Source organism: Meles meles, chromosome 11 (genome assembly GCF_922984935.1).
Source record: "Meles meles chromosome 11, mMelMel3.1 paternal haplotype, whole genome shotgun sequence".
In the NCBI taxonomy this organism is placed as follows: Eukaryota; Metazoa; Chordata; class Mammalia; order Carnivora; family Mustelidae; genus Meles; species Meles meles.
The window spans coordinates 19785083-19811606 of record NC_060076.1 but is presented as its reverse complement, the minus strand read 5'-3'; the positions used below and the strand labels follow the sequence as shown (position 1 = coordinate 19811606).

Sequence of the window (26524 nt, the reverse complement as noted above, 5' to 3'; positions counted from 1 at the left end):
AGAGTCCTGAGGTCACTGACGATAGGGGAGAAACTGAGGCCCGGGTCTGTGGCAGAGAGGGGGCAGGACTGGATCACAGAGACTTCATCTGGAAGAGGGTCAGATCTGAACCAAGTTTTGCCTCATCACTGTCTGTGGCCTCATGTCTTCTGGGGAGAGAGTCCACTTTGCCTGGGATGCCTTCCCTTCTGTCTGCCCTTTACTTTTGCCGCCTGCTTGTTCACCCCTCTGACCTTGGCCCCTTGATGTGGCCACATCAGGGTCCTGCGCTGCGCCTACCAGGTTCAGTACTTCACTGTCGTAAACCTGTCACCCTGCCTGTCCTCTTGCCTGGTGGCCTGTCTCCTTCCTGTCACGGAGGGCGCTGATCACGCACGGACTTGCTCATGATTGGGGCTTTGGTGCCAGGCGCGTGGAAGGTGTTCCACAAATTCTCACTTGGTTGACGGGGAATTGGCAAAAACTGCCAAAGAGTGGGTAGAGGCACGGGAAGGGGGTTGGGGTCATTATGACTCGGTGACAGATGAGCAGAACAGCAGGACTCTGTGGATTTATTGAGCCCCCATTGCGTGCCAATCAGTGGACTAAAGACAAAGAAATACCCAGTCTCATCTTTACCCTCCCCGTATTTGTATTTTTTCCTCTGTGAGACAAGGGTAGCACGTATAAAACCAGTGGGTAACAGGCTGTTGGTTCCACACTGATGTTGGGATGACAGCGTCCCCTCTATGATCCACGGTGGTAAGGCGGCGAGGCCACCTGTGTGACAGCCGGCTCACAGCTCACAGGATGTGTCTTGTTAGTCCTGATCTCGGTCGTGAGACATAGGGGTCACCGTCCTGGGTTACAGGAGAGGCCGCTGTGGCTCTGACTGGAAAAAGGGGTGTGCCTGCTGTCCGCTGGGGGCCGTGGCAGGGCTGAGTGGACCTTCTGACTCCAGGCTCAGTGCTCCTCAGACTTAATCTGATGCCTGGAATTTGCACCCGGTATACATGCCTCTGCTCCCAGGAGAGGCCAAAGGCAGTAAGAGCAGGTGATGCGGGCACCCCCGTGCCAGTAAATGATAGAGCTGAGATCCCCTCCCAGGTCTGTCTTACTCTAGAATCAGTGGTTCCTGAACCTGGTTGCTGGTCTGCTCAGAATCCACTGAGGCACCCTTTTGTAAAAGGCAGATTCCTGGGCCCCTAACCCCAGCCATTCTAGGACACTGACCCTGGCGTGGGGCCAGGGCCTCTGTGTGGTGCGAGCTTCCTGACCATTCTGTTAGGAAGGCTGTGGCCGAGGCTCTGGTGGCAGCGGGTGTCTGTGAGGGATGAGCCAGGCCTCCGCACCTAGGGCCCCGGCCGGGCTGGGTCTGATGGGCTCTGCCTGGCTTCCTGCCATGAGCCTTCCATGTGTGCTCTGTATGGGTAGGCTCCGCCTTGCCCTGTCTGAAATGCCTATTGGGAACTCAGCCATTTCAGTCCCAGCTCCTGGGAGAAGGGGCCAGCAGAGGACTGGAGTCAGGTAGTTACACTGTGTCCGTCCCTGTGTGTCTGAGAGAACAAGAAAGCTTCTCAGTAGATTGTGGTGGGGAGGGGGGGTACTCTCCCCGTAGGGCACATCTCTAATAGGGCTGGGCACTTCCTAAGAGGAATATAGGGCCACCCTGTAAGGTAGGTGCTTACAGCCCCATTGGACAGATGAGCAGACTGAGGTTTAAGTGTCTAAGGGAATTACCTAGGGCATGATGCTGGTAAGTGGCAGAACAGGGATGGGGATCATATCCATCTGGTTCAAAGACTGTCCTCTTAATCTCTGTACCATCCCAGCAAAGAGGAGAGATAAAAGTTACTCAAGTGCATGTTGATTTCTTTCCTTGGATGCCATTTATTCTTATTTTGAAAGAGCACTTTTAGGTTCATTTCCTTTTTCCTCCCAAGGAGTAAGTTCAAGAAAGAGTTGTCTTCTCCATCTCACAGATTTGGAAACTGAGGCCGGGAGATGGGAAGCAACTTCCCCGAGGTCACTTAGAGAGTTGGGGCAGAAACTTGGAACTAGACCCCGGGCTCTGAACTTCTGGCCTGGGGCTGTGTCTGCTGGTCCTTGCTGCATCTTTGCTTGCCAGAGCTAATACAGCCCATGGGACGTGGTGCCCCCTGGTCATGGAGTTCATGATCCTTGGGGGGCATCACTGTGGGTCCTGGGACCTCGTAGTTGTACACGTTGGGCACTTACTGACCTGTCCCTCCCTTTCCTGTTTTCCAGGATCCTATGAGTGTGGAATTTGTGGCAAGAAGTATAAGTATTACAACTGTTTCCAGACCCACGTCCGGGCACACCGAGGTGAGGGGCGTCCCAGGAACAGAGACAGGGGCCACACCTCCCCATTCCCTGCCTGGCCTGTTGATGACTGCAAGCCCACCCCCACCCCACCCCCCAGAGCTCCAGTCCTCTCCTGGTGTGTGCCGTAGAATGGAGACCCAGGTGGAGAGAAGAGGCCTCCTTATGTGGGAGCACACAGGGCCAGTGGGGGGTTGGGAGGACATGCCACCAGTCTTCTGCTTCACGTGGGCCTTTTTTCTCCCAGAATGCATCAGGGCTGCCTGGAGGGGGCGGCCTCTGCAGGGAAGGTGCTCCCATGTCATCTCGTGTGCTCCTCCCGGCTTCCCCGGGTGTGGGGTCGGGGCACTGTCTCCATTCTGAACATGAGGAGGCTGAGGGGACAGGACAGATGGTGCGAGGGAGGACAGCCAGTGGGTCCAAGCCTGACAGCAGGGGCCACGGGGAAGGGCTGTGAATGGGCACAGAGCGTCATGGGCACGTTGTGCTGGGGTCACTGTCTCCCCCTAGTCCCTCGTGCTCTTTGGCACCAGCCCCATGGGGGGTCCCGTCTGTTCACTTCCTTCTCATTTTCTCTCTTGCGCAGACACCGAAGCCACCTCAGGGGAGGGAGCCTCCCAAGGCAGTGAGTATTTCCCCCTTGCTCTTTTCCCCCTCAGGACTGTCCTAAGGGGCCTGTGGGAGACAACTTGGCTGTGGTTCAGGCTTTGGGGCCAGAGGGTCTTGACATTGGAGGATGGAACCTCAGAGCAGCCTTTCCCAAATGTGTCCATGGCGTGCATCCTGTGGAAGGTACCAGGTGTATTGTCAGTAACAGGTTCTCTGGCCCGAGTTCTTGAGTACCCGAGCCTTGAGTTCTGCCAAGATGAACATACTTCTTTGTAGTAGACTCCTCAGGGCCCCTCACTGGCAAACTCAGTGCTGGTGTTTGGGAAATGCTAGTTCGAGTCTTATCTCTGGATGCTCCCTCCGAGTCTGGGCTGCACAGGGCCTTGCCGTCTGAGGACCGGGTTCTGCTTGCCCTCCTCCAGATCGAAACCCATGGGCCTCAGAAAAGCCAGATGGGCGTAGGCTGGGGTGGAACTTCTCCCCGCCCAACGAGCCTGAGCTCTACAACCCAGACTTTCCACTCGCAGGTGTATCCCCAACAGAGCTGTGTGCCACATGTCCACCAAAAGATGGGAAGTGGATATTTTCCTTTTAAGATTTTATTAAAGAGCTTGCAAGCATAAGCTGCGGGAAGGGGAAGAGAGAAGCAGACTCCGCTGAGCAGGGAGCTGGGAGCCCGACATGGGGCTCGATCCCAGGATCCTGGGATCATGACCTGCGTCGAAGGCAGGTGCTCAACCAACTGAGCCACCCTGGCGCCCTGGAGCTAGCCTGTTCTTAGCAGCACTGTTTGTAACAGCCCCAGACTGGAAACCACCCAAGTGCCCAGCACTAGGTGAACGGACAGATCACTTGTGGTGTGCTCACGTGAAGCAGCAAGAAGCAAGGGTAAATGGCTCCTCCCAGCAACGTGGATTACACACAAACAACCATTAGCCAAAGGGGCCCAGCACAAGAGCCCCTCCTCCGAGATGTCTGTACAGGAAGTACAGAATTGGGAAAGTGACTCATGCTAGCCTTGGGAAGGGGTTTCTGGTTTATGAAAATCGAAGGAGCTGAACAGTTTTCTGCCTCAGGGTCAGCAGACTTTTTCATAGGGACCAGATAGTCAATATTTTAGACTTTGCAGGCCAGACATCTCTGTCCCCACCACTCAGCTCTGCCTTGTACCCTGAGCATAGCCAGAGATGATACAGAAGCGAACTTTTCACCTAAACAGAGGGTGGGCAGGCCATAGTTTGTCAGCCCCTTTTCCTCCTGCTGCAGAAGGTCTTTAAAAATAATAAAAATGCACCCCCCCCAAAAAAAAATCCCAAACAAAGCCAATTGAGGACATGTGTGGGCCAGTGAAGGGCCTTAATTGTACTAGGTCCAAAAAGCATTTCTATCAGGCCCTTTCCCAGTCACTCTCTCCTTGGATTCCCGTATCACGTGAGAGGCAGGCGGGGCCAAGGCTAAGCTTCCGTGTTCTAGACACTCTGAGGCTCAGGCCCGACACCTGCCCTAGGACCTGGCTAGCGGGCCGTGTAGGCCTGCACCTCTTCCCTGAGCTCTGCCCCAGTCTGGCCCCTGGCTTCCTTCTCCTTCAGAAGCTTCCTTCTGACCCGGCTTCCGCGGTTTGCCTGTGGTCAGCCACACATTTAAAGATCTTCTCTATTTATCGTTCTTTCCTTGGCTATTCTGGGCCTCTGGCCTCTCGGGCAGCCCCTCAATGATCCATTGTGTTCCGTCTGGCTTCCTTGGTTCCCAGAGGATGTAGAGGACTCTCGCCGGGGGTATTTTTAGTCTTTTGGCCTTCCTCCCTAGGGAGTTTTCTCCCCATGGCCACTCTGCTTTATTTTGTTCTCAGCCCTGCATCCCACCCCGACCCAAGCCAGCAGCGCCTGGTCAGAAGGCCTGGCGTCCTCTCACACCAGCCTCATGACAGGAGCCTGACCATGGAGTCCTGGAGCCAAAAGCGTTGTATCGAGAATACCAAATCCAGCCTATTCATTTCGCAGATGAGGACACTGAGTCCCAGAGAGAACTCCTGCAACTTGTTAGTGGTTCAGGTGGGCCTAGAAACCAGGCCTCCCACCTTCTAATCCAGAGTCTTTCATTTAGTTATTAGAAAAATTGTGCACTCTGAAAGGGAGGCCCATACCCACTCATCCATCTCTTAGCTCAGAAAATAAAAGGTTAACGCCTTGTCGGGTTCTCTTGCTGCTGTTACACTGATTCCCTTTCCAGAACAGTATTAGATGCCATCTACCTAGTATCTGTTTGTGAGACATTGTCCTGGCTCATTCTTTATTCGAACTCTGGGAGATGAAGGGACCATCATACCCATTTTACAGATGACCGAGGTATAGCGGTTAGGGAGCATGTCCAACATTAGTCACACTGGTTGTGGCCAAGCCAGGCTGGAGTCTGGCAACCTGACCCCAGAGCCTGTCTCCCCAGACTGCTGCTCACTGCTGTTCCTAGAGACGCTGAGCTCTCTCGGAGGCTCAGAAGTTGTGGTTTCATTGACAGAAAATCATTTTGCTTTTCTTCCTCTGGGGAATAACTCTTGTCCTAATCTACTCCTGCCTTAGGTGGGCCCGGGAATGTGGTCCCCATGCACATTGAGAAGGAGGTGTGGGGTGGGATTCTGAGAACCCCTAACGCTTCCCGCTGAGAAGGAGGAGTGGGGTGATGGCGCTTCTCAGTGGCAGAAAGCCGGGGGGGTTCTCGTTTTCTCGGAGGTGGTGGGGGGGCGCTCTGTGAGCACAGGTGAGGCAAGTGCTCCCAGCAGCTGTGGAGGGAGACCGGCACTGGCCAGTGGGGGAGAGGCATTTCAGGGGCAGCGTCCCGTCCAGAGCCAGACCCTGGACAGCCTTCACTTCTTTAGCTACGTTCCCCGGTATCCACTGCCGAGAGAGAATTCAGGTCTAGATGGGACATGATGGGGCATGAGGTGGTGATTATTGTCTAGGCCGGATTGAATCTGGAGCCAGGCTTGAATCCTAGAATGGCCAGCCTGGAAGAGGCCGTGGAAGTCAGCCCATTACCACCCTCCCATCCCTTCCCATCCCCTCAGATGAGGGGGAAAAGAAGGGAAGCTGAATCTCGAGGTGGGGTCAGCAGTCGCTGACAGTCTGGGTGAGGCAGAGCAGGACCAGGCCTCTCTTCCTCCAACCCTGCCTTCTCCCCACACCACTGCCTGGTTGGTTCACGGGTAGGTATGGGGGTGGCAGGACCCGGTCCCCAGGCCTTTAGGACTGTGTGTGTTGACACTGCACGCGTTTCTTGGGGACCAGTTCGTCTCTGTAGCCCTGGCACCTGACAGGGGACTTTGAGAGCCTGCAGGTGTAGTGTGGAAGAGGTGGGGGGCAGAGGCAAGGAGAAGGCTGACGTCATTTGTGCCCCTAAGTTCAGCTAAGCAGGGACTAGAAACCTTCCTGTAGAATTGCGGGGCATTGCAACCTCGGGATGGAGGTGGTCCCATCAAATCCCGCGTTTGAGTGCTGGGGAGTCGAAGAAGGGTGGGAAGGCTGGTGCCTCAGTCAGGAGTGGAAGGTGGCCTGTGCGGACCGAGAAAGGACACGTGCCCTGACTTAGCTATGGCATGGAGTTAAGTGAATATTTGAATCTTGGTCATTCCTCACCCCACTCTGCAGCCTTGAGCAAGCCACTCTGTCCCCCTGGGCTGGGCCTCGTCAGGAAGATGGGGGTGAATGGGGCATCTCTAGATCTGCCCAAGGAATACACTCGGGAGGTCCATGCTGGTGCGGGCCGAGGGCAATGCCGTGGGAGAGTCTGGACTCAGAATTTGGATAGACCCGCCCGGGATCATCCACACTCTGGCCCGGTGTTCGTCACCTCTTGCCATGTAACACGTTTCCCCAGAATTGAATGATGTAAACAAACGCTGGTTTTCTCGGGTTATGTGGTCAGACCTCAGGTGTGGTTTCCCTGGGTCCTTCGGCTGTGGGTCTCCTGCGGCAGGGGAGGTGTTGGTCGGGGCTGAGGCCCATCTCAGGGCTCAGCCGGGAAAGGAGATGCCGCTGCACTCCCGTGGCAGTCAGCAGGCGGGGTCTTTCCCCAGCTGTGGGGCTGAGGACCTCACTTTCCCACTGGCTGCTCACAGAGGATGCCATCTGGCTCGCGCTCTGGGCAGCTCCTAAGAGCAAGACAGAAGTGTCAGTCTTTGGTAACTGACTCTCAGAAACGACATCCCATCGCTTTGTCACATTCCCTTCGTTAGAAGCAAGTCACTAGGCCCAGCTGAGACTCAGAGCAAAGGGATCACATCGGGTGTGAACGCCCGGAGGCCAGGGTCCTTAGGAAGCTGCCTACCACAGGCCCTCCTGGCTGTGGGGCTTGGGCTGGGTCCCTTCTGACCCTGCGTCTACACGCGTGTTCAGTCCTTGCTCAGTCACAAGGACTGATGGAGGAAAGGCAGAGGAAGTGCCTGGCCTGGCCCCTTGGCGCGTGCAGTGCCCAGGAAGTAGTGGCTGCAGTGACAGTCGCTCTCATGTAACCTTGAGAAGGGAGGTGGGGCCCGGCCCTTAGGCACTTGGTTCGCACAGAGTGGGTTTGGGGGCTGGTTTGAAGGTGGTTTTCAAGCTCTCCTATCTCCTTGTGTAGAGAACCCCTAACAATCCCAGGACTGACTGTCCAGGGGGCACCAGTTGGGGCTGGTGTGGGCTGGTCCCATGTTGGTTCCTAAGGCAGATGAGCTGCGCCCCCCCCATCCCCATCCCACGTGACCGAAGCCCTGGTAACTGCTTGTGTCTTTCCATCCCCCACAGACAATTTCAGGTACACGTGTGACATCTGTGGGAAGAAATACAAGTACTACAGCTGTTTCCAGGAGCACCGGGACCTGCACGCTGTGGATGGTGAGTCGGGCCCCTGGCTCCGAGGGAGGAGAGTCACGTGAGGAGGAGCGCCCATGCCGTCCCCCACTCCCCACTCCCACCCCCCAGCGCCAGGGCTGCTCACCTGGCTCCTCCCAGCCCCCAGGTGTCCCCTCTCTCCTCCCACCCAGAGGAAGGTCCGGCAGCAGCCAAGACCACGAGGAAAGTGACAGACCCTTGAGGATTCTGGGAGAGAGAAGGTCCCCATCATATTCCATACATTCTGATTAGGGTAGCCCAAGTGAAATTGCCATTTTTGTAGGTCAGAATCCGTCGAATTTCAGCAATTTCATATCGATGCATTTTACAATTTCATACTGAGTAGTCATATGCTCTGATGAAATTAAACCAGTTTTTTAAAATGAATGATGGTATTTTAGTGTCTTAGGTTATAGAGTTAGAAATTAGAAAAATAAATTTAGGTAATTTATTTTTAGAACCTCAATCCCAGAAATAGGGTCTTGGGCCTGGAAAAAGTGGAGGGGGCTCCTTCTCCAGCCCCGCACCCCAGCCTGTCGTGGGCTGTGACAACCAGGCTCGGCCGCCTGTTGCCACTGGCTAGTCCTTCTCATCCCCTCTTAGTCTCCTAACTGGTCTCTTCCTCGTTTTCTCCTGTCCTGGCCCCTTGAGTGGCTGCCAGCGATCCAGAAACTGGCTGGGCAGAGAGTCTGCCTTCTTCTGGGTTGGTCCCCAGCCCATGGGGAGCGTGAGGAATGGAGGCAAAGGCTGCGTCCTGGTTGAGTTGTGCCTTCCTGTGGCCCCTGGTTTTCATGCTGGCCATGGCTGCCTCTCCTGGGTCCCAGAGAGGCTGGGAGCATTGGGCAGAGGCCGCTGTGGACAGGGACTAACAGGGCTCCTGTTTGCTTCTTTCCTTCTGCGGCTGCTGCCTACCGCCTGGGCGCAGTGTTTAGTGTGGAAGGGGCCCCCGAGAATCGGGCAGGTAAGTCCTTGGTGACTGCCCACCTCCCTGTCCCTGGCTGGGCTCAGGGGACCTGGTTACCAGGGTGCTAAGGGCTGTGTGTTCTCCCACAGACCCCTTCGAACAAGGCGTTGTGGCTGCTGACGAGGTGAAGGAGGAACCCCCGGAACCATTCCAGAAAATCGGGCCAAGTATGCGGGCCTCTCCCTGGGGGTGGGCTGGGTGGGAGACAGCCGGGGGCCGGCTGAGGGGGGCGGGATGAGTCTTGCCATTGGAAGGGGGTGACCTCACTTATCCTGCAACAGTGCTACTGGCCGGTGACCACTGGCTTCCATTACCTTACTTTGTCCACCTGTCAAATGGGCCAGTCTTAGGACTTCAGCTTTTGAGGAGCAGCAGAACAGCACAGGGTCAAGGTCAGGGCAGCGAATGTAGCACACGCTTGGTGCCCTGGTAGTCTGTTAGCCGTCCTGAGCCTCGGCTCCTCACGTGTCAATGAGGACTACATTTCCCCGAAGGTTTGTTGGGGGATTAAATGAGATCGTGAATGTAAATCACCTATTAGCACAGTGCCTGGTACATAAGAGGTGCTCGGAAAATACTCCTGTTGTCATCATCCGCCAGTGAAGGGGTTCATCGGCAAATGAAGCTGTCCAAGGGAGCCACCTGGACATTCTGTCCTTGTCCCATGACACCCCTGAGAGCAGGAGCCACACCTGCTACCCGCCTGTTCTCGGGGTGCTGTGTGGAGTGTGGGGAGGACACAGCAGTGAATGGGGCAGTCGTGACCCTGCCCTCGGGTCCTCGGCTCAGGAGGGGGGCAGTCGGGCAGTGTGCAGACAGCATAACCCGATGCACAGGGAGCCTTGGGAGCCAGGGGGGAGGGGGTGGGCCCCTCTCCAGCCTTGGGAAGCGAGGAGGCTTTTGCGTTGGGGACCAGGGTGGAGAATGAGCCCTTTTGCATCACAGGGTGAAGGTAGGCGAGCAGCTTTTGTTCTGGGGAGTTGAAAGGCTAGTCAGTTTCTGAGTTGGGGTCTTCGAGAGCCTTGAACGCCAGAGGAAGGCATCTAGACTTCCTTCTGAGGGAAATGAGCTAGAGGGTTACCCCAAGTGGGGAAGGGACTTGGTCAGACTTATATTTGGTAAAATCTTGGTCAGATTGACAAGTCTGTTTTGGCTGTTTCTAGAAGAATGGGTTAGGTGGAGTCAGCCAGTGAGAGGTGTCTGGTCCAGGCCTTCAGGAACCCGCATTCTCCCTCCTTTCACTTACCACCCAGCAAGAAGAAACCTTTGTTGACTCTGCCTCATTACAGTAAAGCTTCCAGGCAGCTTGCAAAAAGGTACACACACAGTGAATAAATGCACGAGGAAATCTCGGGGCACGAAAGCCAGCGAAGCTGGAGGTGCACCTCACAGGGCAGAGCGTGGCCCCCCCTTCGGAAGGTGTTGACTGGGTCCCCCAGTCCTTTTTCTCCCTTCTTCATGGTAGAGGGGATTCATTGCTCTCTTCGAACTCTTCAGCACTCGGGGGACTGGGGCTGGGACAGTACCCATGAAGCGGTCAGCGTGGTGCTTGTCATGCGTTGACTGTGCGCGTGGCCTGTTCTCTGGAAGAAAATAACAAACCTCAACACTAAAACTGCTAAAAATTAAACTGGTAAAACCCACCTGTGTATTGAGATCTGTTCTGTGATGGGAGATCCTAGACAGCTACAGGATGGCGACAGCGAGATCGGGGACCTGCCATCTCAGCACTCCCCCAGCTGTCCCCCTCACCCTCCCCGGGGAGCACGCCCTTGCAGCCATCCCTAGCATCGTAATTATGAAAACAGAATTGGAATCAGGAGGCCTGGGTTTGAATGCGGGCATCACCCACTGACGAGCTGCTTATCCCCCTTCTGAGTGTCCTTTGACTCCTCCAAGTTGGGGACGAGAGCATCTCTCTGTTCTGTAGGGCCCGTGGAGGATACGTTCAGGGAGGGACTAGCCCAGCCCCCTGGCTTGTATTCAGGGCATAACAGGTGAGTGATGTTGTCAAGAAATGGCCAAGGGTGGGAGCTTCAGAGCATCCCATCCGGGAGCCCCAGCCCTACACCTAATACCTGTGTGACGTCCTACACACTTTATAATCTTCCTAATCCACAGTTTTCCTTAACTCGAGAATGAGCTGATGACGAGAAAACTCACCTCTCAGGATGGTCGTGGAGAATGAATGAGGTCACAATTGCAAGGGAGTGAGTAGTCAGTAACACATGCGTGGAAGGCATTGAAGAAGAAGCACCTGTTGCCCAGGAAGATACGGAACTAGATGCAGCTTGTTCTATCAGTAACCAACCGAGTCGGATTTGGGAAGGGTCACGCGCCATACGCAGTTGGGAATTGCATTGAGAAAATAGCACTGGGTTTGGCTCTGTGCACGCCCCCAGCTTGACATTGTGAGACCAAGATTGCTGGACTAGTGTGAACCTCTCCTGTTATGGCTCAGGAGCTGCCTCACGAGATGAGAATGTTGCGTCTTGGGTTTCAGAAAGCCAGGGTCACAGAACCCAGAAATGACAAGGTGTAGAGTAAGCGGAGCCGTGAGAGGCACAGAGCCCCACGAAGGGACTTAGGAAGAGGAAAACCCCAGAAGCAGTGCGTTCTGGGAAGCACACCTCCCACAACCCCGTGATCTGAACAACCTGGAGAAATTAGGTCCTTGGTGCTGCCGGAGCCATGATAGCAGAAGAATCCTTCTAGAAGGACACAGTTGGCCATAGGGGTCCTGCGTGTCCGCCTGCTCTTCTGCAGATCTGAGAATTAAACTGGGACCGTGGTCTGCCACGATAACTTACTGCCGCAATAATGGGAGGCTCAAGGACAGTTTGCTCATAGCTACTAAAAATATTAAGTCTGGATCATCTGTAGTTGACTCAGTTTTTATGTGTGGCTGAGGAAGAGTAACTTGAAAAAATTTTTAAATTAAAAAGGGCGCCTGGGTGGCTCAGTGGGTTAAGCCTCTGCCTTCAGCTCAGGTCATGATCTCAGGGTCCTGGGATCGAGCCCCGCATCGGGCTCTCCACTCAGCGGGGATCCTGCTTCCCTTCCTCTCTCTGCCTGCCTCTCTGTCTGCTTGTGATCTCTCTCTGTCAAATAAATAAATAAAATCTTTTAAAAAAAAAATTAAAAAGATTCCAAAGTATGAAGCTAAAAATTCCACCTAACAAGACAGAAATTAGGAGACTCGGAGGGAAAGCATACCTCTGAAAATGACCTACTACAGAAATCTGGAAGAAAATTCTGTTTGACAGCCGCAACCGAATGTAAGAAGATACGACTTCTGTCAGTCTGCTTGGACTGTCATAACAAACTCCCAGACTGGATGGCTTAAACAGCTTTATTTCCTCACAGTTCTGGAGGCTGGAAGTCCAAGGTCGAAGTGCCAGCGTGGTCAGGTTCTGGTGAGAACCTTCTTCCTGACTTGGAGCTGGCCCCCATCTGTCTGTGCCCCTTACATGGTGGGAGACCGATGCAGGCCAGCTCCCTGGTGCCTCTTGTTACAAGGGCAGAAATCCAGTCCCGAGGGCCCTGCCCTCGTGACCTCATCTCAGCCCAGTTACCCCCACAGGCCCCATGTCCAGATACCTTCACATGGGGAAGTGGGGCATCAGCAGTTGACTTTGGGGGGGGCTACGGTTCAGTCTGTAGCATGACCCCTGTGAGAGAGGAGCCTGAAGTTGTCCGGTGACAAAGCAGCAGGATAAAATGAAGAGGCAGAGAAAGGAGGGAGGTGGAGAACTGCAGAGAAACAGAAAATGAAATTAAAATCGACGTGGTACGTAGTAAAGACCAGAGTGGATCTGTTGGAGCAGAGTTGATCTCTTGGAATTAAATGAAATAGAATTAAATACAGGGAGGAGAAACCTGAACAGAGCAAGAGAACAAGGGGAAAACAAGCTAACTACGGAGCCTGGGGAGCCAGTTCCGGGTCAGTGTACCGGTGGGACAGAAGTAATACTCCAGAGATGCAGTCGAAGAAAAATGTGCTGAAGGCAGACCCACGTGCTGATGTAAGGCCTCACCATGTGTCGGGGGTGACATGATTGGGCTATAATCTACCTCCGTATAAAAAGACCCATAACTCAACAGATGTTTGTGACTTCCTTAAACTATAAAGGAAAAAGTTTGCAGGCATCTAGGTATAAGAAAAGCCAGTTTTTAACAGTGAATCCAAGGGGGACTTGTCTCAGACTTCTGTACAGGGCTAAATGCCAAAAGATACTGGATTACGTTTTTTTTTTTAAGATTTTATTTATTTATTTGACAGAGATCACAAGTAGGCAGAGAGGCAAACAGAGAGAGAGAGGGAGGAAGCAGCCTCCCTGCTGAGCAGAGAGCCCCAATGCGGGGCTAGATCCCAGAGGCTTAACCCACTGAGCCACCCAGGTGTCCCCTGGATTACGTTTTGAAAGGAAATGCAGATTACATCCTAAGCATTTTATATCTAGACCGATTGTAATTTATGAGTAAAGGGGAAAATGAGGGCTTGAAAAGACTGTTTTCCCCATGTACCCATTTTCAAAAAATTCATGAAGTACACCCCAGTTGTGAAGAGTGAATTCGTCGCATAGGAGGACCTGTGGTCCATGTTAAAACCAGATAAACTAGACATAAGTTTATTTTTTTAGATACATATTCTTAAAATTTTATTTATTTGAAAGAGAGAACGAGAGAGGGAGGGAGAGACAGCTTGAGAGGGGGTAGGATCAGAGGAAGAAGCAGACTCACCGCTGAACAGGGAGTTGGATGTGGACTTGATCCTGGGACTCCAGGATCATGACCTGAGCCGAAGGTAGTCACTTAACCAACTGAGCCACCCATCCGTAAACATAAATTTAAAATGTAACGAATCTGGACACAAAATTGAATGCAGAAGACAAAGATCATTATGCAGTAATAAAAACAATTTGTAAGAACACGAGAAGGAAGGAATAAGGGAAGGATGCGGTAGAGAAGGTTAAACCAGTCCCTCCCATAGTGTGGGCCCCAGACCAGCAGCAGCAGCACCATCTCCTGGAAGCTTATCAGAAATGTAAATTCTTAGACTCCACCCCCGACCCTGGGAATAAGAGCCTCTGGGGTGAAGCCCAGCAATCTGTATTGTAACCACCTTTCTAGATAATTCTTAAACCTGCCAAAGTTGGAGAAGCACAGAGTTAAGCTACCTTTCTCTATGATAATAGACTTGAAAATGTCATTTTCTGCTTAACTGTAATAGATGTATCTTACATGCTGTGTAAAACAAACAAAGGAGAATATTGGAAAATAATGGTAATATCGGCAAATAATGGAAAGGCAGAGAAAAGATTTCATGCATCGAGCAGCTGCAAACGAAGGAAACAAACCTGGAAGGGTGGAACAATGAAAAAAAAAGAAAAGAAAAGAAAACACACAAAGAAGTAATACCAAGTCACTTACAGCTACAAAACCAAATGGCCTAATGTCTCTTATTAGGAGACAAAGGTTCTCAAGTTAATATGAAATAGTGGTTTATTAGAGATCTAGCTCGTTAATTCCCCATCTCTTTCTCTGGGAGCTCCCTCTTGCTTCCTTAACTAAATTGAGTCCCCTTTTGGGATTTTCCTAACCCTATAAATGTCTTCTTTAAGAACACCCATTGGGATTGCAGTTTTAAGTTTGTGTGATTATTTTTGATTTTTCGGTCTCCTCTTCCAGACTGTAAGCTCCTTGAAGGCCGGAACCATGATTCGTTTTTCTCAGCAGTTTGTGCTGGCCATCTACCAACGTATCTTTTTAATGAATTTTCCCAAGAAAATTTAGGGAAATGTTTTTAGGCACATGCAAACAATGAGAAAGGAGGCTCTTACAAATGATCAAGAATTAGTAACTAATGTCAGGCGAGCTAATACAACAGTATAATTAAATATCTGAGCAGTGGTTCTTAAACTTTCCCGTGTGTCAGATTTTTCTGCGGGGCCGGTTAAAACACAGATTCCTGGATCCCGGTCCTAGAGCTTTTCTTTCATTGTGTCTTGGATTAAGTCTTGAGACTTTGCATTTCTCACTGATTGTGGGACAATGCTGGTCCAGGAACCGCATCTTTGAGAAGCACCGTGTTACAGAACCGTTTCATGTTCTGAAGGCTACAGTTGGCAGTGACGATTTTGATCTCATGGGCCTTATTTATATGCATCAGACAGCATTGCATCTGAATATACAAAATAGATTTGGAAGCACGACAGAGTGGAAGGATTGAGCACAACTTTCAGTCTTTGATAGAGCAGGTGGGCAGACAGGGTCATACCGGGTTTGAATAATACAGTACAGTTGATTTCACAACTTTGAAACCTATGAACAACAAATAGTAGATCTTGTCCAGTGTTCGTGAATCAGTTATAAAAGTTATTGTTGAAAAATTTTTAAGTCCATATTGAGAGAGAGAAACCCATACACAGAATTTTTAAAAATTGTGAAAAAATACTTGTAACCTGTAGAATGAAATCGTTGATGTCCTTCATCAGTGGGGTTCTTGGCAATTAAAAGTAAATATGCCTATGGAAACATTGACTGTGAACACAAATGGGAAAGTCACAAAAGGAAAAATACCGGTTAATGAAACATGAAAAATGGTCAGTTTCCTTAGAACTCAAACAAATGGAAAATGAAAGCAGCAGCGCCATATAGTTCCTCCTATAAGGCCCATCTTTCTGATTGGGATGAAAATGAGCCCAACCTTTTGATATGTAGTTGGTGCTGTGGTTATCAAAAGCCTTAAAAATGCGTACCCTTAATTTATCCCGGGGAAATAATGAGCAGTGATTATGCACAATAATCCTTATTTTGCAGTGATATGAAAAATAATGAGCAAATTGGGCAGACATTTCTACAGGGATGCGGATCACAGCTTTTTTTTTTTTTTTTTTTTTTTGGTAAGCGAGAAATTTTGAAACAATCCAAACATCCCCCGGTGTAGGAGGCTGGCTCAGCAGATTTCAGAGTCCAGTGGGATGCATACAGCCAATAAATGCAGTACGGATCAATGTTTATTGATTGAGCAAGATGTCCACAAAGTGTTGTCGATTGCATACACCAGGTTACAAAGAGGATATGGATCAGGGCTGGCTAATTCAGGGCCCACCGGGGCCAGACAGATGATGTCAGGGAGAGAAGCAGGCTCCAGATGAGATGGGAGTAGAGGGATGGAGCCTGGGGCAGATGTCAAGGTTGCACGCTCCACCCCCAAGGGGTCGCTGCTGCTCTTTGTTTGGGGGTGACGGATGATTGAAATTTCTCTAACTCTTTAAATCTTGTATTTGTATTTATCAGTATTTTATAATTTTCCCCCAGTGAACAATATTACATCAGAAATTTTTAAGAAGAAAGAAGTTAGGCAGTGCCAAAAGAGAGGTAAAGATAAAGTTTGGTGGGACCCGAGAGGAAGACGTGACCCCTCCTGCTGGGAAGGGGTGGGGTGCTTGGGGGCGGGGAAGGTCCTGGAGACGAGGGGACCCAAGCGTGGCCATTGCAGAGGCTAGGACTCGCAAAGGGGGTGAATGCGAGCTTGGCACTGGGGGGTCAGCTAAGGTCACCACATTTCCTGAGCACCAGGGCCTGGGGGCGGAGTGTTGGAGAAATAGCGTGTGCCAGGTACTGTTCTAAACACTTGACATATAAATTTAATCCTCGCAGCAATCCTAGAAGGTGGTCCTATTATTACCCCCCCATTTACAGATAGGAAAACTGAGGCACAGAGAGGTTAAGAGATTTGCCCAAGGTCACACAGCTTGACGTGGAGTTGTTGGGACTTGAACCCAGGCGGTCTGACTCCAGCGTGCTCCTGATTGTAGTTGGTCCCAGGATGAGGGGGAACTGGAGGGGAGGGAGCATACTGCTGCTTCTCAGTGGGACCCGGGCGCCCATTCCCACACTTTGCTCTCCTTGGACAGAAACTGGCAATTACACCTGTGAATTCTGCGGAAAGCAGTACAAGTACTACACACCCTACCAGGAGCACGTGGCCTTACACGCCCCCATCAGTGAGTACCTTCTCTGGTTGGGGGGCTGGGGGGTGGTGGCGGAGGGATGGGTCGGCCCCAAGATGGAGGCTTTGCCAGGGGAGGGTGACCATGAAGGTGACCTTGGCCCCGGGGCAATCTCCAGGTGTCTGGGTCTGACCCTGGGCCACCTTACTGTAGTAGCTGGCATAGCTGGGAAAGCCGAAAGCCTGAGTCACCCTCGGTCAGCTCACGGTGGGCATCGCTCATCCACTTCCTTCAGTGGTCCTGTCCTCACCTCTGAGCCCCTCTGAATTGCGTGGTTCCCAAGAGCCGGTGCTACGTGATGCCACTAAGCCATGGCCAAGGAGACAAGACAGCTGCCTCTTTGCCCTTGGTGGTGGAGGGGGTAGAAAGCTAGAAGGGGCACTAAGCCAAGACTCAGAAGCCCTGGGTTTTAATCAGCTGGGTCTCAGGGTTGTAGGACCTTGGGCAGGCCCCATCCTGTCTCTGGCCCTCAGTCTCTCCCTTCTCCCTTGGTCTGGAAGAAAAGACTTCTAATGGCCCTTCATGTGGGACACCCCAGCCTTCCAGTCTCCTGTTTGACAGCTTCCCTCCTGGGTGTCAGAGGGGGCTCCATCCTTAGATCCCCAGGATGTGGGCTAGGAGGGTATGAGAGATATCAGCTAGATCCAACCGAGGATTGCTTTGCCAAGGCTGAAACAGCCCTTTGGATCTGGAGGTCTGTATGCCGCTGGGTTCTGTGCGGAACTAGGGGCTGGGCTTGGCTTCACGTGGGACCCGGGGCTCGGGCTTGGGGACTCTGGGTCTGAGGAGAGTATTTAGAAGAACCTACACTGACTACAGAAGTCCTTACAACTGGACAGTTGTAAGTTTAAGTTGTAAGTGTAACAGTAGTCTCCTGTGTCTAGCTGCTTTCACTGAGCGAAATGTCTGTAAGACTCGTACACAGTGTGGTATACGTCAGTTCATTCTGCCTGACTGCTGAGCAGTGTTAATTTTGTGAAAATCCCACCGTTGGTTTAGCCCTGTGCTTGTTCATTTCAGTTGTTTCCTGTTTTAGGCTCTTAAGAATGAAGCCGCTATGAAGGTGTTTGTAGGAGGCTTTTTGAGGGCATGTGTGTTTATTTCTCTTGGATAAACACCAGGGAGTAAAATGCTCGGTTGTAGGGGAGAGTGTTGAACTTCCTGAAGACTTAAGAACTGTTTTTCAAAATGGCTGTAGCATCTTACGCTCCCTCCAGCCACCTGTGGGAGTTCCCCTGGACCCGCATTCTTGCCAACGTTTGGAGGTGATGGGCTCTTTAATTCTAGCTATTCCCGTGAGTGCGACGTGGTCATTTTGGAGTTAATTTGTGTTTTCTTGATGACTGAAGACCATTGAGCACTGTTTCATCTGCATATGGGCCATTGTATATTTACTCTAGAAATGATCTAAAGTCTTTTGCCCATCTTGTGGTTGGAGTTCGTATCATTAAGTTGTAAGAGCTCTCTTTATATATTCTAGATCCAGGTCCAGGTCTTACATCGGACACATACACTGTGAATATTTTCTTCCTGTTTTCAGCATGCCCTTTGATTCTCATAAACTATCTTTATTCTTTTTTTTTTTTTGTAATTTTATTTCTTTTCACTGTTCCAAGATTCATTGTTTATGCACCATACCCATGGCTCATGCAATATGTGCCCTCCTTAATACCCACCACCAGGCTCACCTAGCCCCCCACCCTTCTCCCCTCCAAAACCCTCAATTTGTTTCTCAGAGTCCACAGTCTCTCATGGTTCGTCTCCCCCTCTGATTTCCCCCAACTCACTTCTCTCCTTCTCCCAATGTCCTCCGTGTTATTCCTTGTGTTCCACAAGTAAATGAAACCATATGATAATTGACTCTCCCTGCTTGACTTATTTCACTCAGCATAATCTCCACCAGTCCCATCCATGTTGATACAAAAGTTGGGTATTCATCCTTTCTGATGGAGGCATAATACTCCATAGTATACATGAACCACATCTTCTTTGTCCATTTGTCCGCTGAAGGGCGTCTTGGTTCTTTCCACAGTTTGGTGACTGTGGCCATTGCTGTTATGAACATTGGAATACAGATGGCCCTTTTCACTACATCTGTATCTTTGGGGTAAATACCCAGTAGTACAATTGCAGGGTCGTAGGGAAGCTCTGTTTTTAATTTCTTAAGGACTCTCCACACTGTTTTCCAAAGTGGCTGCACCAGCTTGCATTCCCACCAACAGTGTTAAGAGGGTTCCCCTTTCTCCACATCAACTCCAACACACGTTGTTTCCTGTCTTGTTAATTTTGGCAATTCTAACTGGTGTAAGGTGGCATCTCAATGTGGTTTTGATTTGAATCTCCCTGATGGCTAGTGATGATGAACATTTTTTCATGTGTCTGTTAGCCATTTGTATGTCTTCTTTGGAGAAGTATCTGTTCATGTATTCTGCCCATTTTTTTATGTGATTATCTGTTTTGTGTGTGGTGAGCTGGAGGAGTTCTTTGTAGATCTTGGATATCAGACCATTGTCTGTACTGTCATTTGTGAATATCTTCTCCCATTCCGTGGGTTGCCTCTTTGTTTTATTGACTGTTTCCTTTGCTGTGCAGAAGCTTTTGATCTTGATGAAGTCCCAAAAGTTCATTTTTGCATTTGTTTCCTTTGCCTTTGGAGACATACCTTGAAAGAAGTTGCTGTGGCTGATGTCGAAGAAGTTACTGCCTATGTTCCCTTCTAGGATTTTGATAGATTCCTGCCTCATGCAGAGGTCTTTTATCCATTTCGAGTTTATCTTTGTGACACACAGTATCTTTTGATAATTTTTTTTTTTTTTTTACAGAGTCTAATTTATCAGTTTTTTACTATGGTTAGTACTTCTTGGGTTCTACCCAGAATGTCTTAGCTATCTCAAGATTGTGAAGACAGTCTCCTTAATTATCTTTTAGATAATTAGCCTTTGGATTTAGGTCTGTGATCTTTTCAAGTTAACTTTTGGACTAAGGTCTGTGATCTTTTCAAGTTAACTTTTATGAATGGTGAGAGGTAGGAGTTGATTCATTTTATCCCATATCGAGATCTGGTTGTTCATCATCTATTAAAAGAGTTGTCCTTTCCTCATTGCATTACTTTGCAACCTTTGTTGAGAATCAGTTGCATGCCTAAGTATATATGAGTTTATTTCTATCCTGTCAATCTGTTTGTTTATGTTTATGCTAATATGGTCTTATTTACCTGGAGTTTTATAGGAAATCTTAAATTCAGGTACTCTTGGTTTTTCAACTTTGTCCTTTTAAAAGAATATTTGTCAATTTTAGGAACTTTGCTCTTCCATATAAATGTTAGGGGAATTTCTGATTTCCATTTTCTATAAAAAAAATTCAACTGGGATTCTGTTTAGGATTACCCTGAATCTATAGACCAATTTAGAGAGAATAGGATGTCATAATAATATTGGGTATTCCAATCCATGAATATAGTTTATATCTGGATGTATTCAGGCCTTTTTCTCTCAGCAATAATTTATATTTTTCAGAGCAGAGGTCTTGTACGTATTTCATGAAATTATCTCAAGTACTTTGTTTTTTCTACTGTAATTTTTAGCTTCCAGTTACTCATTGCTATTACACAAACACACTATTTTTGTGTATTGATTTTGTGTCCTGAAACTTTGCTAAGGTAACTAGTAGTGAACTAGTCCCAGTAGCTTTTTGGTCAGTTTCTTTGGATTTTCCTTGTACATACTGATGTCATCTACTAATAAAGATAGCTCTACTTCTTTCTTTCCAGTCTGTATTCTTAGTATTTTTTTTCATCTCACTATACTGGTTAGGACCCTCCAGTACAATGTTGAATAGAAGAATTGAGTGAGTATTTCTGTCTTTTTCCTAATCATAGGGTTCAGTTTTTTACTATGAAGAGTAATCATTTTCATCATTAAGAATTATAGTAGCTGAAGTAGGTTTTTATAAATGCCCTTTATCAGTTGAGGAGGTGACCTTTTATTCCTGGTTCCCTGAAATTTTCTGTCATAAATCACTGTTTTATGTTTTTTCCTCCGTGTATTGAAATGATTCTATGATTCTTTTATTCTGATAATGTGGTATATTACATGGCTTAATTTGTTTTGTTTTGTCTTTTAAAGATTTTGTTTATTTGACCCACAGCACAACCAGGGAGAACAGCAGGTGGAGGGAAAGGGAGAAGCAGGCTCCCCGCTGAGTAAGGAGCCTGATGTGGGGCTCCATCCCAGGACCCTGGGATCATGACCCAAGCCAAAGGCAGACACTTAACAGACTGAGCCACTCAGGCACCCTTGTTAGCATAGGTCTTAAATAAATCACCGTGCCTGTACTTTACTAAAACACATGAAAACAGTCAGAGTCCCAACTATGAAATGAACTGAAGGAACTTACAATGTTAGGATGTGTCCTGTTTGCCAAGAGAGTGACTTTCTTCTTTGAAACTCCTTTTTCTTGGAAAGGCATCTAAATTACTTTAAGACCTAGGGCAGTTTGTAGAGTTACTTGCTTTTAAGAACATATTTTCTGATCACTTCTAGCTAAAATTCCCCAGGATTTTACCTGGTTTTTGGTATCACTCCCAAAACTGACTTCTCAAAGCTAGGGAGCTAGAATCCTAGAATTAGCTCTACCCTATGAATATCAGTGGTTTGTTGATTAATGGTCATAATCAAGAAAATAAATATTTTTTTAAAACAGTATTGAGGCATACTATCCTACAGTAACGTGCCTGTATTTAAAGTGTACAGTTTGGTAAGTGTATACACTTATGAAGTTATCACTGCAGTTGAGATAACAAACATAAGAAACACATCCAGCACCCTAAAGCTTTTTGTGCTCTTTTTTATAATCCCTTACTCACCACGTCCCCATCCCCAGGCAAATGCCGATCTGCTTTCTGTTACTATGTATTAGTTTTCATTTCCTAGAATATTCCATATATATAGTATCTCATAGTATGTACCCTTTCTGTGTGGGTTTGTGGGGGTCTGGGTTCTTTACTCACCACGATTGTTTTAAGACTCATCCATGGTTGCATGTGTCAGTTCATTTCCTTTAACTGATGAGGAGTAGTGTTCCATTGAATGGATACACAGCCCCCAGTTTGCTTGATTCACTTGGGGATGGCCATTTGGGTGGTTCTAGTTTGGAGCACTATAGTACAAAGCTGCTCTGAACATTTGTGTTCAAGTCCTTGTATGGGCAGCTGCTTTCATTAATCTTGAGTAAACAGCTAGAGGAATGGAATAGTGGGATCTCATGATAGGTGGACATTTAACTTCTAAGAAACAACTAAACTGTTTGCCAAGTGGTTATGCCCTTTTGCATTCCAACCAGTAGCGTACTTCCCTTTTTTATAATGTGAGTTGGGTATCAGGCTAAAACTGGTCTCTGGGAATGAGCTGGGAAGAGTATTTCCTGAGTGTAGTGTCAGTTAGGTGAAGTTGCTTAATAATGTTCAAATCTCTATTCCTTTTCAGGCTTTTAAAAAGTGTGCTTGTTCTATCAAGTATTGAGAGACAGGCATTAAAATCTACAACTGTAATTATGAATATGCTGTTTCTCCCTTTAGTACTGTCAGTTTTCGATTCATGTACTTTGAAACTGCTTTCAGGTGCACACACTTTGGATCATTATGTCTTGATGACTCTTTAAAAATTGTTCAGTACCTTTATTTATCTCTTTATTTAAAAATTTTTTTTATTTAACAGGTAATAGCTCTTGTCCTGAAATCTGCTTTATCTGTTATTAATATAGCTACTACAGCTTTTTTAGGCTTAGTATTTACATGGTATATTTCTTTTGATCTTTTTCTTACAATCTTTGTGTCTTTCTATTTGAAGTGTGTACATATAGTTGGTTTTCACTCTTTTCTCTAGTCTGGTAATTCCTGCCTTTTAAATGAAGTGTTTAATCCATTTATATTTAATATTATTTATTGATATGGTTGGATTTTTGTATTTCATATTTTTTGTATTTTGTATATTTTGTCTTGTTTTTTCTGTTTGTCCCATCTCGTTCATTTTTTTCTTCTTTTCTTATCTTCTTTTAATATTAATTGAGAACTTAAAAATTTCCTTTGTTAGCTTTCCAACTGTACCTCCTCTTTTTCTTTAGTAGTTATTCTGTAGTTTATAGTAGATATCTTTAATGTGTTACAATCTGTGATGAATTCAAAATATCACAATACTCTAAGAACCTTATAAAAGTGCATCTCCATTTACTACTCTCCTGTCCTTTGTGCTATTCTGATATGTCTATGCGTATGTAAGTTATAAACCCAACAGTTATTCTTTTTGCTTTAAACAGTGAATTATTTTTTAACTAAGAAATAAGGAAATGTTTTTTTGTTATTTTCTAACATATTTACCACTTCCTGTACTTTTCTTTCCTTTGTATGAATCTAACTTCCATCTATTATCATTTCCCCTTATTCTTTGAAGAATTTCCTTTAATGCTTAATTGTAGGTCTGTTGGCGAAAGATTTGCTTAACTGAAGATGTTTTTATTTTATCTGTCCTTTTGATGGATACTTTCTCTGCATATGAAATTCTAGGTTGAGAAATTCTTCTTTTGGCACTTTAAAAATGACATTCTTTTATCTTCTGGTTTATGTTGTTTCTGATGAGAAGTCAAAGATCATTCTTATTCTGCTATATTTAATGTGTCTTTTTTGTCTGGGTGGTTCTAAATAAATCTCTGTGTTACTGTTTTTTACCACCCTAATTATAATGTATAATTTTTCTGTGTGTCTCCTGTTTGGAGTTCATTGAGTTTTGTGGTTCAGTGGGGTTTATATTTCTCATCAGATTTGGAAAATTTCAGTCAGTATTTCTGTAAATATTCTTATTACCCAATCTTTTTTCTGCTGTTGAGACTTTCTATTTGTATTATTTCTATTTGTATTAAACCATTTGGTGATGAAGCTCCTGTTTTCCCTTCGAGCCTCAATTTGGATGGTTTCTAGTACCTTGTTTCCAAGTTTGCTGTTCTTTTCTTCTCTAGTATGCAATCTTTTCTTTTCTTTTTTTTTTTTTTAAGATTTTATTTATTTATTTGACAGAGATCACAAGTAGGCAGAGAGGCTGGCAGAGAGAGGAGGGGAAACAGGCTCTGCAGAGCAGAGAGCCCGATGTGGGGCTCGATCCCAGGATGTTGGAATCATGATCTGAGCTGAAGACAGAGGCTTCAACCCACTGAGCCACCCAGGCGCCCCCACAATCTTTTTTATTAGAAAAATCTGTCAAGTGAATTTTTCATTTCAACTCTCCTATTTTTCATCTCTGTAATTTCCGTTTGGTTCCTTTTTATAGCATTTTTTTTTCATTTAGTTCATATTATCCTTTAAATCTTAGAGCATATCTATGAAAGCTGTTTTAAGGCCCTTGTCAGCAGAGCCCATGATCCTTTCCGTGTCTCTTAAGTGGTATTTTTCTCTTGATTATTAGTCACAGTTTCCTGCTTTGCCTCACAAGTAATTTTTCATTCTGGGCTGCACATTGCAGTGTTTTGTTGAGCATCTGGATTTTGTTATCTTCCTTTGAAAAGTGTTGAATTTTCTTATGGCAGATGGTTACTTAACTTATAGATCAGCTTTATACTTCAGTGGTTTGTTTTTAAACTATTAGGGTGGGTTTCCAGTTGTTCTTACTCTAGGGTTAGAGTAATCCTTCTATGGCCTGACCTTCCTGGTCCTGGACTAAATGCTCGAGGTGTTCAACAAGGTCCATCTTCTCTGGCAGATGGGAACTCAGACAACATCTCCTCATCTTGTGAGACTTCTGAATCCTTGCTCGCTCACAGCTCTTTGTAGCGGTTACCTGCCAGACTTTTCAGAGACTTCTTCTGTACAAATTCTGGCGTCTGCTGCCTTCGGCTCAGGTCATGATCTCAGGGTTCTGGGATCGAGCCCCGCATCAGGCTCTCTGCTCCGCGGGGACCCTGCTTCCTCCTCTCTCTCTCTGCCTGCCTCTCTGCCTACTTGTGATCTCTCTGTGTCAAATAAATAAATAAAATCTTTAAAAAAAAAAAAATTCTGGCGTCTGGTCTAAGACTTTAAGGGGTTCCCTCCGCACATTACTGAAGTTTCTCCCCCCCCCTTCAGAATTCCCTACTCTTTGTTATTCTGTCCTGCTAATTCCAGGTCCCTCAGAAGCCCTGAACTCTGACCATTGCCTCCCCCATTCAGCCCAACAGCAGTGCTTTCTTTGGGTTCCACCCCCGTGCCGTGGTCCGGAAGATCTCCAGGCAGAGACTGGAGTGATCACACATCAGGTCTTCCCTCATGAATCACAACCCTGCGCTGCCATGTTCCGTGTATTTTGTCCAGCTTTACGGCTGAATCTGGAGGAGGGCTTTGTCCTACACCGGGGACTCTGGGATGGCTGGAGGAGTAAGTTCTCCGGTTCTTTAACTAAAATGAAAACCATGACGCGGCATTCCCAGATGAGACTCCCCTTGCGCCACGACCCCCGCAATCCCACCCCCAGCCTTTGAGCACGCTGTTCCCATTTGCCTCAGATGGTCTCCGCCCTCCTCTGCCCCATGAGAGTGTCAGGGAGACCCCCTGCTCTCTCTGCGCTCTCAGTAACCCCATGGTTTTTTTTCTGGAATCCTTATGTTCTCTGATTGATTGATTTTGCTCCTATTAAATTTTTGGCTTTACAGAAAGGAGAGACCTCAGTGCCCTCGTATTTTTAAGTATCTCCTAGATGTAAACCTTTCATGGGTGTTCTGTCAGCCAGTCTGTCTGAAGCTCGCTCTTCTTTTCCCAGTGAGAACTCGGGTAGGAATTGCAGCCTGATCACATTCCGTGTGAGAAGGTCCACAGATGGAGCAGACTGTTGAGGGAAAGGAGTTAGGAGTCTGCGAAGTTCATCCTCTCTGTCCCTACCTGCTCTGTGACCCCAGAGTGGTTCCTGTACCTCTCTGAGCTCCGAGGGGCTATCTGTCCCTAGATACGCCTCCGGGGCTGATGGGAGGGTGACGCAGGGGCTGGGTTCTCACGTCTCCTCTCCGGCATCTCGTCTTTGGTGTGCTGTGCTTTTCTGGCCGTTCGCGCAGTGATTCTCTGATCCCACAACACCTCTTGAGCACTTCCTGTGTGTCAGGGAATGTGCTAGGTCCCGAGTGCATGGTTGGGCCTCACTGGCGGCGTCTGCCCTCCCAGAACATTGAAGACTAATGGGGAACAAGATCCCATTCAAAAGATCACACCGTGTGTCAGTACGGGTGGTGATCAGTTCTGGGAAGGGAGGAGCAGAGGAGCCACTGAAAGACTGAAAGGTCCATGACCGAGTGAGGTGTCGGCAGGGGTACCCCAGTCTGACACACTCGTGACACTCGTGTCAGACCAGCACAAGTTACGTAGGTGAAAACTGGAGGGAGGATCGTTCCAGAAGAATATGACATGTGCAGAGCTGCAAGGCTTGGAAGAGAGAGGGTGCTAGAGAATGGGAAAGGCAAGAGGTGAGCCAGTCCCAGGCCAGGTGCCTGAAGATTGCCTGGATCATGTGCTTCGTGGGTGTCCCTGAGCTCCCTGCCCTACCGCGGGGGGGGGGGGGAGGGGGGGGCAGGCTGTTACACAGGCCAGGATTTTGACATCAGGAATTGTAGACCCTGGAAAGAACTGATCTGGAGGGCCTTCTAGAAACCATCCTTCAGAGTAGAGCCTGGGGCTTGAGAACGAAAGCCATGTGCTCAGTGTGTTGCTCAGAAATTCTGTCCTTTGTGCCCAGGTTCCTGGG

The 26524-nt window shown here is 48.1% G+C and overlaps 1 protein-coding gene across 6 annotated transcripts in view; it reads left to right on the top strand.

Annotated features, from left to right (window-relative positions):
• ZNF618 (zinc finger protein 618) overlaps positions 1 to 26524 on the top strand; it is a 183858-nt gene that overhangs the window by 127535 nt on the left and 29799 nt on the right. For 3 of the 6 annotated variants that reach the window (XM_046023168.1, XM_046023167.1, XM_046023172.1), the window contains 7 exons: positions 2248 to 2325; positions 2909 to 2947; positions 7707 to 7796; positions 8719 to 8754; positions 8847 to 8924; positions 16081 to 16140; positions 16680 to 16769. In XM_046023168.1, coding sequence (XP_045879124.1) covers positions 2248 to 2325; positions 2909 to 2947; positions 7707 to 7796; positions 8719 to 8754; positions 8847 to 8924; positions 16081 to 16140; positions 16680 to 16769 — 471 coding nt within the window. The remainder of the gene's footprint in view (positions 1 to 2247; positions 2326 to 2908; positions 2948 to 7706; positions 7797 to 8718; positions 8755 to 8846; positions 8925 to 16080; positions 16141 to 16679; positions 16770 to 26524) is intronic. The other 3 variants (XM_046023169.1, XM_046023171.1, XM_046023170.1) reach the window with 1 other exon arrangement.